The sequence below is a fragment of the Heteronotia binoei genome, chromosome 6 (genome assembly GCF_032191835.1).
Source record: "Heteronotia binoei isolate CCM8104 ecotype False Entrance Well chromosome 6, APGP_CSIRO_Hbin_v1, whole genome shotgun sequence".
Classification (NCBI taxonomy): domain Eukaryota; kingdom Metazoa; phylum Chordata; class Lepidosauria; order Squamata; family Gekkonidae; genus Heteronotia; species Heteronotia binoei.
In genome coordinates this window covers 77,791,753-77,804,034 of record NC_083228.1, presented here as the reverse complement: position 1 = coordinate 77,804,034, position 12,282 = coordinate 77,791,753, and the positions used below count along the sequence as shown (strand labels likewise).

The following is a 12,282-nucleotide window of genomic DNA, read 5'->3' as shown; positions in this document are numbered from 1 at the left end:
GGAGATTGCCTGATGCACTGGCAAAATCTCCCTCAGAGAGTTTCACACCACTTGAAAACTCCCTCTTCCAGAGAGAGTCCACTCAGCTCTATCTCCCACAAGATGCTCAGCCACTCTGGCTGCTCTCAGCCCCTTGTTCAGTTGGTTTTACAACTGCCCGGCCTAAGCCCACTGTCTTCACTTCAGACTGGTATACTGAAGACTGCACTCTAAGACCCCCTGGCTCAGACTAAAAATCCTGAGGTGATTTTCTGCTGAGCAAACCTCCAAAGGATACTTTTCCGTTGCTTGGGCAATGTTCCAGCCAATCGCTGCAGTCCTGTTTCTCAGCTACTCAAGCTAAGGGCTTGAGTCAGTCACAACTTCCCCCTCCAAACACCCATTGAGGCAATAAGCCAAGCATAAACATGGTTTCAATCCTAGTTTGTTCAGACCTCAGTCTGAAGTAGTTTTCCATATTTCTGAAAACGCAACATATTTTTTCTGAATTAAAAGTTAAGGAACACTAAGCTCTTATATCAGAAAGAGATTACTTTTGCCTACACTCAGAGGATCTCCCTCTATCTGTATTAGTGACTCTTGGTTGCTATTGTGAACCAATTTGGTGTAGTACTTAGACTGAACTAACTACTGTTGGGCTAGAATGTGAGAGAGCCAGGTTCAGATCCTCACTTAGTGATGGAACTCACTGGCTGAGCTTAGTGGCTGGCCCATCTCACAGACTTTCTGGGATAAAATGGCAGAGGGAAAAACCACGTATACTGACCTGAGCTCCTTGGCGAGACAGCAGGGTAAAAATGGTATTAGGAAAGAGGCAAGCTCAGCATAGTGACTCACACATGCAGATTACAAATGAATGGTCTAAACTAAAACCATCAGTCACTGTTCCATAGTAACTGGGTTACAGTGATTGTGCAAGTGGCAATGTGTTCCATGGCAGTTAACTTGTTTACACAGTACTTGGGAAACATAGGAGTGCACGGCCTTGTGGTGTAGGATATAGGTCTGCTTTACACAGGACCATACCCAGGGGTTTTTTTATAGCAGGAACTCCTTTGCATATTAGGCTATACCCCACTGATGTAGCTAATCCTCCAAGAACTTACAGGGCTCTTTTTATAGAGCCTACTGTAAACTCTTGGAGGACTGGCTACATCAGGGGTGTGTGGCCTAATATGCAAAGGATTCCTGCTACAAAAAAATCCCTGACCATACCCTAGACTGCAAGGGCATGTACCACTGTGTGTTCTCCAAATATTGTATAAATATATTGTATTCTCATTGTGGATGATCAAATATGCAGGCATCTCTCTGTCGGGGATGGAGACACTAAATGTTATAAATGCCAGTTTTTCAAGTGATGCTCTAGTCTACTTCATGGGTCATAAAATATACAGCAACTGCCTCTTGATCTGTAGACCACACAAAGTGTGCAGTACCTGATCACCAGAAGCACTCTTGCCAGTACTTCCAGCCCCACTGACTCCCATTTTCTTCATTCCTGTCAAGTAGCTGGTGTTCACTGACTTAAGTCAGCTGCTGGTTATGTCAGTCCAAGTCATCTCGGCAACAGGTCGGTTTCTATATTGTAATATGACAGGCTGATACAAAATGCATCCACACATGACACTTGGTGATTTTTAGTGCTGCTGTGAAGCTTGAAATACACCCTCCTTTCCTGCAGGAAATTTGAATCAGGCCATATCTGGCTCTGGGGCATTGCAATAATAGCATAAAATGCTGGACCTCTGGAACAGACAGAAGGGGAGGTTGTTGAGTTACCAACAGGAGTGGGGAGAAATATCTGCCAAGCAGATCAAATTATGGCAGTTACTACCAAGTCTTTGTCGTCATTCATCATGAATGCAATGGAAAAAGAGAAAAAGGACTGCTGGGGAAAAGAAAGGACCAGGAGTTGGGGAAGTGGGTGTCCTTGGAGTGGTATGCAAAACTTAGGATGTCAGGAATGGCCATTAGCACCATTTAGAAAACCTAAAACAAAATAATCATAATATGAAAACTCAAATCAAGAGTCCTGTCTCTAAAAGTTAATGCATTTAAATTGAAAGAAGATGGAAATACAGGAGATAAATTTAAAAAAAAAACCAAAGCATAGTAGTAGCTTTTATTTTTAAAGTTGTATTTGATACCAGCATGGGGGGGAAAGGAGAAAAGCATACAGATCAAGAGGACAAGGGGTAAATTTTTTTAAGGCTAGAATGCAGATGAATACTGAGAGGAATGCATTTCCAAGTATGTCTTATACAGAGTTTAAGAGGCAGGACATAACCAAGAAATAATACATGAGAGAGGAAGTTTTACAGGCAGGTTATGAAGAGATATATAGGAAATGCAAGGAAGGGGAAAGAAGATAAAATATAGAACACATCAATAATAATAATAGATTTATTTTTATATCCCGCCAAGGCAGGCTCAGAGCGGCTCACAGGACATGGTATATACCATGATTACAATAAAATACAATAATTACTATAAAAGACAGTTAAAATATAGTTAAATTACATTCATAAATTAAGTTAAATAAAACAGTTAAAACCATTATAGATTATTGATTAAAGTGCTACAGTTCAGTATATGTATAGGATGGCTAGATGTTATTTCCCGGGTTCCATCTTAAAAGCAAGTTGAAAGAGGACGGTTTTGCAAGCCCTGCGAAACTGATTTAGATCTCGCAGGGCTCGCACCTCCTCTGGTAGTTGATTCCACCATTGGGGAGCCATTGTTGAGAAAGCTTGCTCCCTCGTTGTTTTCAGTCTGGCCTCCTTTGGTCCAGGGATTTTTAAAAGATTTTGAGAACTAGATCTCAGTGCTCTCTGAGGAACATATGGAGAGAGGCGGTCCCTAAGGTAGGCAGGTCCTCGGCCATATAGGGCTTTAAAGGTAATAACCAGCACCTTATAACAAACTCGGTACACAATTGACAGCCAGTACAGTTCCCGCAGCCTAGGCTGTACATGTTCCCATCGAGGTAGTCCCACTAACAGCCTGGCCACTGCATTCTGCACTAGCTGCAGTTTCCGCGTTCGGTATAAGGGCAGCCCCATGTAGAGGGCATTACAGTAGTCCAGCCTCGAGGTGACCGTTGCATGGATCACAGTTGCCAGGTCGCTGCGTTCCAAGAAGGGGGCCAACTGCCTCGCCCTCCTAAGGTGGAAAAAGGCGGATTTAGCAGTGGCAGCTATCTGGGCCTCCATTGTCAAGGAAGGCTCCAGTAGCACTCCCAAGCTCTTGACCCTGCGCACTGGTATCAGTGACGCACCGTCAAAGGTTGGTAGGGGGATCTCCCCTCCTGGCCCGCCACGACCTACGCAAAGGACGTCAGTCTTCACTGGATTCAGCTTTAGCCCACTCAGCCTGAGCCAACCCGCCATGGCTTGCAGCGCCCGGTCCAGATTTATAGGGATATCATCAGTCCGGCCGTCCATCAATAGATAGAGCTGGGTGTCATCAGCGTACTGGTGGCAACCCAGCCCATACCTTCAGGCAATCTGGGCAAGGGGGCGCATGTAAATGTTAAACAACATCGGGGAGAGAACTGCCCCCTGAGGCACCCCACAATTAAGTAGGTGTCTCTGGGACAGCTCTCCTCCAATCGCCACCCTTTGTCCCCAACCTTCAAGGAAGGAGGAGAGCCACTGTAAGGCTAGCCCCCGAATTCCTGCATCGGTGAGGCAGCGGGTCAGCAGCCGATGGTCGACCATATTGAACGCAGCCGATAGGTCTAACAGCAGCAATACCGCCGAGCCGCCTTGATCCAGATGTCGCCGGAGGTCATCCATGAGGGCGACCATGGCCCGGGTGGGAGCCGGACTGGCACGGATCTAAGGTGGAAGCGTCATCCAGTAAATCCTGTAACTGCAATGCCACAGCCCCCTCTATAATTTTGACCAAAAAGGGCAAATTTGAGACCGGCCGGTAATGAGCCAATTCGGCCGGGTCTGATGTAGCCTTTTTCAGTAGAGGGCGGACCACTGCCTCTTTCAGGTGGAGAAGTTTAAAGTTCAGGTGGAGAAGTTTAAAGCAAGAAGGAACTGAAAGCATCATGTGCAACAGAGGAGGCCAATAAATGATGCTGAGGCAGCACAAAGCAGTCCCCTGTTATTTTCCAGTGTTACCTATCCAGTTTAGCCTCTGGAGTATAATGAAATGGTTTGGGTAGTCAGGAGCTTTTATTAATCACTCATGTGCTGGCTTATTTCTCCACAGACCGACTCCTATGTATCCACCAACATACCTGGAGCCTGGAATTGGGTAAGATTCTGTGCTGTTCTTTGTTGTGGCAAGCTAAATTTAGCAAAGAGCAAAGTCAGACATAACATTTTAAGTGTGCTGTGAAGTGGCCTGAATATACGTTTGCTACCCTCAATCAAATGCTTGGGGAAATATTTGTTCAAGCTGCTTCCACAATATGAAGGATGCCTGCCATGTTCCCCACATGCACACTTGTGGATATATACAGAATTTTCCACTGGAGTGGAGGCAGAACTTCAGTATGTGTGTGTCAGAGATGGGAGAGAGTGAAGAGGGATAATGCCTGAAGCCAACAGCAGGTCAGTGTGTTTGTGTATGAGTTTAAGAATGTCTGTGAAAGGTAGGACTGTCAGTCTTCTGCATAAAGCATTGTGCTCCTGATTTCTTTCTTATGTACTGTACCAAAACTAACTGCTGCAAGCTTTATAATCCATAACGATCGCTCTTCTGTTCCCCTCCCTCCTCCTAGAATATCCATGTGATCCAGCAGCTGGAGTATTGGACATAGATGTGGAGGAAATCTGGATTTATGTCCCTACTCAGGCATTAGCTTGTTAGAGGGCATTTGGTGTCCCATTCCCTATCTGTAAAATGTGAATAACAGAATGGTAATGTGTGTGCTGTGCACTTACGTCAGATAAATGACTCTTCCCTCTCACCCAGGTAGGAAATCTGATTCCTTCCTTTCTTTAATTGTTATGGTTGATTAACAGGAGGCACACACCATATGGCAACCAGACTGACTACAGGATATTTGAGCTCAATAAACGGCTGCAAAACTGGACAGAGGTATGACTTTCCAGCTCATGGGAAAGGTCTTGGGGAAACTTGAAGGTGCAGGTTCCATGATTGCAAAGGAATGAAAGCTACTGCTACCCTCATAGGGAAAGGGGGGAGGGATGGGTTATCAAGCTGAGTTCCTTAAGCCTGGAGCACAGGTTCCCTTGTCACATCTGTAGTAGTCGGGACAGATGTTAGCTTGCCCCTCCATCCCTGATATACTGTTCTACTCCTCTTGTGTCTGCAGGAATGTGACAATCTGTGGTGGGATGCCTTCACCACTGAGTTCTTTGAAGATGATGCCATGTTAACAATCACTTTCTGTCTGGAAGATGGACCAAAGAGATACAGTGAGTCCTAGGGCTATCATGGGTCCTATGTGGGGGCAATAGGCATCATCACCTTAGATTCAGAGTTCAGTATGTATAGGGAGATGTTTGGAAAGGGTATAAGCTGAGGTTATGCTTCAAAATATTTTGTACCCTAGAGCATCTCCTAGATCATTTCCCTCAATAAGTGGTCCCTATTTTCAGTAAAGGCTATGAGCTTAGGAAGTGGTGCATGTTTGTTATTGACTCAGTAAGCTCTGCATAGTCATGATTAAGAGAGAACTCCACAACATTCTACAGTGTTTAGATATGGAGACTATTAATGACAGATAAAATAATTTGTACTTGTAAGAATATACAATTTTATCTCCCAGCAAACGTTTATTATCTATGGTTTTGCTTAAGATGGTATACTCCACTACTGTTTGCCAGTCCAAATGGCCATGAAGTTCCCATCAGGGAACACAAGACTTGCTGAGTACACCCCAGTTGTTTTTTTTAAAAACGTATCCATTACTGCTTAGATACATAAGCATTTAGGTTTCTAAAGAAACACCTCTTTTCTCCCCCCCCCCCCAGTCAATTTACATTACTTCTTTCTCATTCTGAAATCTGGTACCTGCCTTCTTGTGCAGCTTTAAAAAAAAAAAAGAGTTGGTGCAAAGCCTGCCCACCAGAAAATGTCAAAGATGGCTGGCTCAGGTTGTATTTCCAGTTTTCAGGGCAAAGGATTTCTGATGCTTCCATATTACCTCCCAAGGAAGCTTTGCATGTGGTTACATTTTCCTCTGGGTACCTGAATGAAAACACAAATACATGTTTTCAGGGCAGAATCAGAAATGGCTGCCTTAAAAAAGAAAGAAATAAAGAAATGGCAGTGTTTTAGTCTAACAAAACAATTATTTGAAATTTGTGAAGCCTTCTTCCAAAGAGTCTCTGTTTCATTAAGGTGCAGGGAAGTCTCAGGGACCAGGAGGGTCATCATTTGTGTAATTCCATCCATCCATCCATCCCCCTCCCTGAATGCATGTACTCTGGAAAACAGGCATAATGTTCCAAGGTATGAATGTGCATTGTATCTGGGAACAACCTGGTACATCTGTGAAGAGAGATGAGCTGGATTGCCATTGTCTAAGTAGATGTACAAATAATTGTCCACATCCTTGATGTCCAAATAGTCAGTGCATGGCATGTACTATGTTAATGCCTTCACTGAGAGCTCTAAGCTAGGTCTCTTGGCTTGCTGTCTCCCAGCCTGTTGCCAGGTTATGAGTTGGAAGCTGTCCTTTCCACTTGAATCTACCTTGACTCGTCGTCATCTTGATTTATACCTAGACAGACTGGAAAGCCTAAGAACTACATAGAATGTCATCTGTCCCCTGGAGATGGGAGGAAATGCCATATTTTTAGATTTTCAACTGCTCTTCACTCTGAGGTCACTACATGTTAAGGGAGACAGTGTCTCATTGCTGTACTTTGTGTGGATCCTTCACTTAGTAATGTAACATTTCACTTATTTCACTATCAGTTCCACAGCACACTCATCTTTCCCAATACAGAAGCATCTGAGCCAGTGGGAATTCTGAGTCTGTGGTGCAAAGGCTGAAAAGCAATTGATTTTCTTGTCTTCTCTGTCATCTCTGTGTTCAGCAATTGGCCGCACCCTGATTCCTCGCTACTTCCGCAGTATCTTTGAAGGGGGTGCTACTGAGCTGTACTATGTCCTGAAGCACCCCAAGGAGTCCTTCCACAATAACTTTGTCTCACTTGACTGTGACCAGTGCACTATGGTCACTCAGCACGGCAAGCCCATGTTCACACAGGTAAGAGATGTAATAGTGCTTTCACATAGTGACTGTTTGCAAGTGGATTTTACTATTCTTACACAGTAAAAATCCAGTTGCAAAGCACGTTATTTAGTGTGTGAGAATGCACCCATAGTGTTCCCCTTTTCCCTGTTCCCAATTAGCCTTTGTTCTTTATGCTGCCCTTCCCCCCAAAAAAGGCTTGTGTCAGAAAGAAAAGGGTGGAGAAAGTAGCTAGCTGTGAGGCCAGGCTGGGCATAACTTGCTCACTTGAACTTCAGGGCTACTTGTTTGTTTTTCTCTTGTCCAGGTGTGTGTGGAAGGTCGCCTTTACCTGGAGTTCATGTTTGATGACATGATGAGGATAAAGACGTGGCACTTCAGCATCCGGCAACACCGGGAGCTCATTCCCCGCAGCATCCTTGCCATGCATGTGAGTCCAATACTTTGGACTGGCCACTGGTGTGATTTGCTTGAAGCTATTTTGTCAGGTTCTCTCTGGAGTCTGAGAAACCTTTGGTTGTTTGCTTTCCCTACAAGTTTCCATGTTGTTGACCTTGACTTGGATATCACACTTGAGGCTTTTGTTGACATCAGATGTGCATTTTGCAAAGCATTGATGGGAATTTCAGTTCTACTTTGTGGTCTCTGCAGTCCCACATGCAAGTTGGGCACAGCCAACTGCAGCTTACACTCCTACCCTTAAGAAGGAATCTGTGACTTTGCATGTGCCTGGAATGACAGGATAAGTACATTCCTGCTTCAGTTACCTTCTAACCACTGCAACAGCAGCAGCTCAGACAGCTTTCTCAGTGGACTTTATCTGAGCCTTAGCTATCATGCTTTCCTTGGGGAGTGCTTTTTTCCTACTTCCTTACTAATTTTTAGTTTAGTTTGGCAACATTTTGGGGGGGTTTCCCCAAAGTTTTTTTCCTCTGTCTTCTGCATTTTTTGAGTATCTATCGTAGTGGCTACCTTCCCCACATGTTTCCATTACTAAGTTAGGTTGAACAGCCTCTTGGTCCATACCTTTCACATTTTACAGTACAGTACTCCTTTGGCATACAAGAGCAGATGCAGCCTTTGTCAGAGTAGTTCTTCATAGTTTGCTTTTCACTAGCACCCTTTCAGCAAACCACTCACTTATAAGAGACTCTGCTGAAATGAAGAAAAAAGCCCAAACAGGTTGCTTGCCTTTAACAGATGATCATGTGTGGAGTTGCCTAACCCACTCTTGTTCCTTGATGTGTGTGTGTCACTTGCTTATTACTCTGGGTGTTTTGTCAGCATGACAAGGAATTGAGCTGAAAGACACAAATAGTAAACAAAACAAAAAAGGAGAGAGGTAGGAGCAACAGTTGGGGACTGCTGTTCTAGGAAGTTCCCAGTGTTTTGAAATATAAAGTATTTGATGAAGTCCCCTATTCTTGTTTGACTCCTTCTTTCCTTATCCCCCTCTCCCCCCAGGCACAAGACCCCCAGATGCTGGACCAGTTGTCCAAGAACATCACCCGTTGTGGACTTTCAAACTCCACACTCAACTACCTCCGAGTAAGTCCTTTTCCATAGTGCTGGTGGAACAAAGTAATGGGATCCTCACTCTTTTCAGGCTTCAGAAACAAAAAGAAATGAAATCACCTTTGGAGAGCCAGTTTGGTGCAGTGGTTAAGTGTGCGGACTCTTATCTGGGAGAACCCGGTTTGATTCCCCACTACTCCACTTGCACCTGCTGGAATGGCCTTGGGTTAGTCATAGTTCTCACAGGAGTTGTCCTTGAAAGGGCAGCTGCTAGGAGAGCCCTCTCAGCCCCACCCACCTCACAGGGTGTCTGTTGTGGGGGGAGAAGATATAGGAGACTGTAAGCCGCTCTGAGTCTCTGATTCGGAGAGAAGGGTGGGGTATAAATCTGCAGTCTTCTTCTTTTAGAGATTGTATTTAGGAATAATAGTATGGTATTTTCTCTCTGTTTTACAACGGGTTAAAATCACTTTTGGAATTGTATTTTGTATTAATTAAAACAGGATGCTATGCCCATTGTACATTATGACCTGCGAATTGTGCGTATAGCCTTGCAGCTCATGGCTAGAAATTCGTGCCATCCTGTCTGTCCAATTAAAAAAGGGCATGACTGAAGTTAGGTGTGAAAAGAGCACCACAGTAGTGAGCACTTAGAAGATGGCATCGTTTGGCAGGGTATCTTTGTCTTTGTCTTTCAGTCATTCCATTGCCCACTGGAACATATTCTGGCTCTAGGAGGCTGCTAGCCTCTTATTTTCATTGCTCAGGGCAGCATCAAACCATGCTCTTTATTTTCCCCCTGCCAGCTTTGCGTAATCCTAGAACCAATGCAGGAGTTGATGTCACGGCACAAGACCTACAGCCTCAGCCCCCGAGACTGCCTCAAGACATGTCTCTTCCAGAAGTGGCAGCGTATGGTGGCACCACCTGGTAAGAATCGTGCAGGGAGGAGCTGGATGTTAGGGCAGACAGCTCTGTGAGGTTGGATTGTTAAACCACATGCCTTTTCTATCAAAACCACCAGAGGGTACTATGGACAGTATCCTTGTGCAGGTTGCGACTCCTAGTGGAATCTGCCAGCTTCACAGGTGCTTGGAAGAATGCATCTTGGCTGTGGTGGCCAGAATTCTTGCCTCTTAGTCTTGCTCTGGGGAGTAAAGTGGGGGATAAGAAAATAAAACATTGGTGGCCTAGACCAGTTGGAAGCTGAAACCCAAAAACCTGTTCAGAGAGATTTATTTGCAGTGAACTCAAATTTAACCCAAACTTAAAATCTCTCAGTAGTTCAATAGCACCTTAAAGACTAACAAAATTTGTGGCAGGGTATGAGCTTTCATGAGTCACTGCTCACTTCTTATGCAGTGATTCACTTATTGAGCAGTGACTCACAAAAGCTCATACCCTGCCACAAATTTTGTTAGTCTTTAAGGTGCAACTGGACTCTTGCTCTCTTCTGCTGCTATAGACAGACTAACACGGATACCCATCTTGATCTAAAACCTCTCAGTTGTTTTGAATCTTTACTAGAAACATGAAAAAGATAACTGGTTCAAAATGAATGGTTCAATAGGTAAGTCCTCAGGAGATTCTTTTGAGGGATGGTATTGGGCTCCTCTCTGATCCAGTTGGAGAAAGTAGATTTTCCACTGGGCCATCTGAGAAGAGGAGGAGGAGCAGCAGATGAGATGACTCCTGATGCTCAGATACAGACGGCCACCCACAAGCTGAACTGAGTTTTCCTGGCAGCATAGTCCTTCCTTGCTACAATTCTAAATAGTGTAAACTTTTTTGGGGGGGAGGTGCTAAATTAGTGGAGCTTCTTGGAAGAACAGATAGAGCCCTAAGGGGAGCTGATACTTTAAAAGAAGGGCAGACTATGAGAAGAAGAGGAAAGGGAGCTCATTTTGAAAGGTGTGATAAGATGGTGGTTAGCTGTTTTAAGCTGATTAATAAAATAATCACTTAGTTTGCCCAAGGACTCTGTGGGTGCCTAGGCCTAAAGCTTAGCTTTCACCTCTGGCACTATCTAAGGGAAGACTTTCCTCCTAAAATTGATATTGCTTGCTATAAGTTTGTTTCTTCTCTTGGATTTACAGATCCATGTTACAGAAGCAAGCTTCCCCCCGCCCCTTATACTCTGTTCAACATTGGCAATGTTACCAACACAGAGAGAATAAGAAGAATTGAGCCAGTATGTTGCTATTGCATATAGTTTTGATTAGGGATTTTTTGTAGCAGGAACTCATTTGCATATTAGGCTACACACACACACCCTGATAGAGCCAATCCTCCAAGAGCTTACAGGGCTTTTAGTAAAGGGCCTACTGTAAGCTCCAGGAGGATTGGCTACATCAGGGGTGTGTGGCCTAAAATGCAAAGGAGTTCCTGCTACAAAAAAAGTCCTGGTTTTGACTAACATTTGCATTGAGAAATTGTAAACAAAGTTTGCAAATAAGAACAACAATAAAATACACAGTTAGTATATTTTATTAACTAGTAGACACATGAAGCTGCCTTATGCTGACTTAGACCATTGGGCCATTAAGGTAAGTATTGTCTATTCAGACTGGCAGCAGCTTTTCAGGGTCTTAGGTGGAGGTCTTTCAAATAATTTGCCAGCAGGTAGGTGGGGCCAAGAGAGCTCTTTTGAGAACTGCTTTTGAGAGAGCAGGTCTTTCAAGAACTGTGACTGACCCAAGGTCACCCAGCAGCTGCATGTAGAGGAGTAGAGAATCAAACCCAGTTCTCCCAGATTAGAGTCTGTGCACTTAACCATTACACCAAACTGTACTGGAGAGTTTAAAAAATACTGCTTAACCAGACCTGGAACTGAACCCAAATGTAATGATTTTGTTCTCTATTGGTGAGCAAGAACTTGGAGTTGTTGTGGAAGTTGGGACTACTTGTCATCAGGTGTAGCAGTGAAACAGCACAGATGTACTTTGGGTATATGTCCCTTCTAGTCTGATCTGGGTTCATTAAATTCTAATTGGCATATATTGAGACAATTACAGAAGAACATTCCTCTATTGTGACCTAGTTGTCTTACCAAGATTCCCTTTCCTAACATCTTCCCAGCTGAGCCTGCACGTCAGCAGCCTAGCAAACGCCGGAAAAGGAAGATGTCAGGGGGCAGCACCATGAGCTCTGGTGGTGGCAACACAAATAACAGCAACAGTAAGAAGAAGAGTCCAGCCAGCACCTTTGCTCTCTCCAGTCAGGTACCTGTAAGCATCCCCTTTTCATTCTCTCTTCTTCTTTGCCTGAGAAGTCTTGTCTGCATGGGGGCCTGTTCCCTGCAGCTGGAGAACCCAAGAGAAATGCTGGCTAATGCTTCCTACAGCATAAACCAGGGGCTAGGGAGCTCAGTTTAATCCAACAGCCATTCTGGAGCCACAGCTTCTGTGACTAGGAAGATTGTTCTCTAGCTTTGGTGTTCTAGATGTACAGAAGTCTGTTGAGTGCTATGCCACCTAATTTAGCCCTGTTTTTAGGTGATCCCTGAGGCAACAGTAAGTTCTGAGGCATTAGACTTCTCCTTCCTTGAGCTGAATTAGAAATGAGGTGGGAGTCCATGT

At 44.3% G+C, this 12,282-nt stretch overlaps 1 protein-coding gene across 3 annotated transcripts in view; it reads left to right on the top strand.

The window, feature by feature from the left end:
* Positions 1 to 12,282, top strand: part of LDB1 (LIM domain binding 1) — a 62,965-nt gene that overhangs the window by 48,012 nt on the left and 2,671 nt on the right. For 2 of the 3 annotated variants that reach the window (XM_060241826.1, XM_060241828.1), the window contains exons 3-10: positions 4,228 to 4,272; positions 4,986 to 5,061; positions 5,300 to 5,402; positions 7,032 to 7,204; positions 7,497 to 7,619; positions 8,654 to 8,737; positions 9,511 to 9,634; positions 11,783 to 11,931. In XM_060241826.1, the coding sequence (XP_060097809.1) occupies positions 4,228 to 4,272; positions 4,986 to 5,061; positions 5,300 to 5,402; positions 7,032 to 7,204; positions 7,497 to 7,619; positions 8,654 to 8,737; positions 9,511 to 9,634; positions 11,783 to 11,931 (877 nt within the window). The remainder of the gene's footprint in view (positions 1 to 4,227; positions 4,273 to 4,985; positions 5,062 to 5,299; positions 5,403 to 7,031; positions 7,205 to 7,496; positions 7,620 to 8,653; positions 8,738 to 9,510; positions 9,635 to 11,782; positions 11,932 to 12,282) is intronic. The other variant, XM_060241827.1, reaches the window with a different exon arrangement.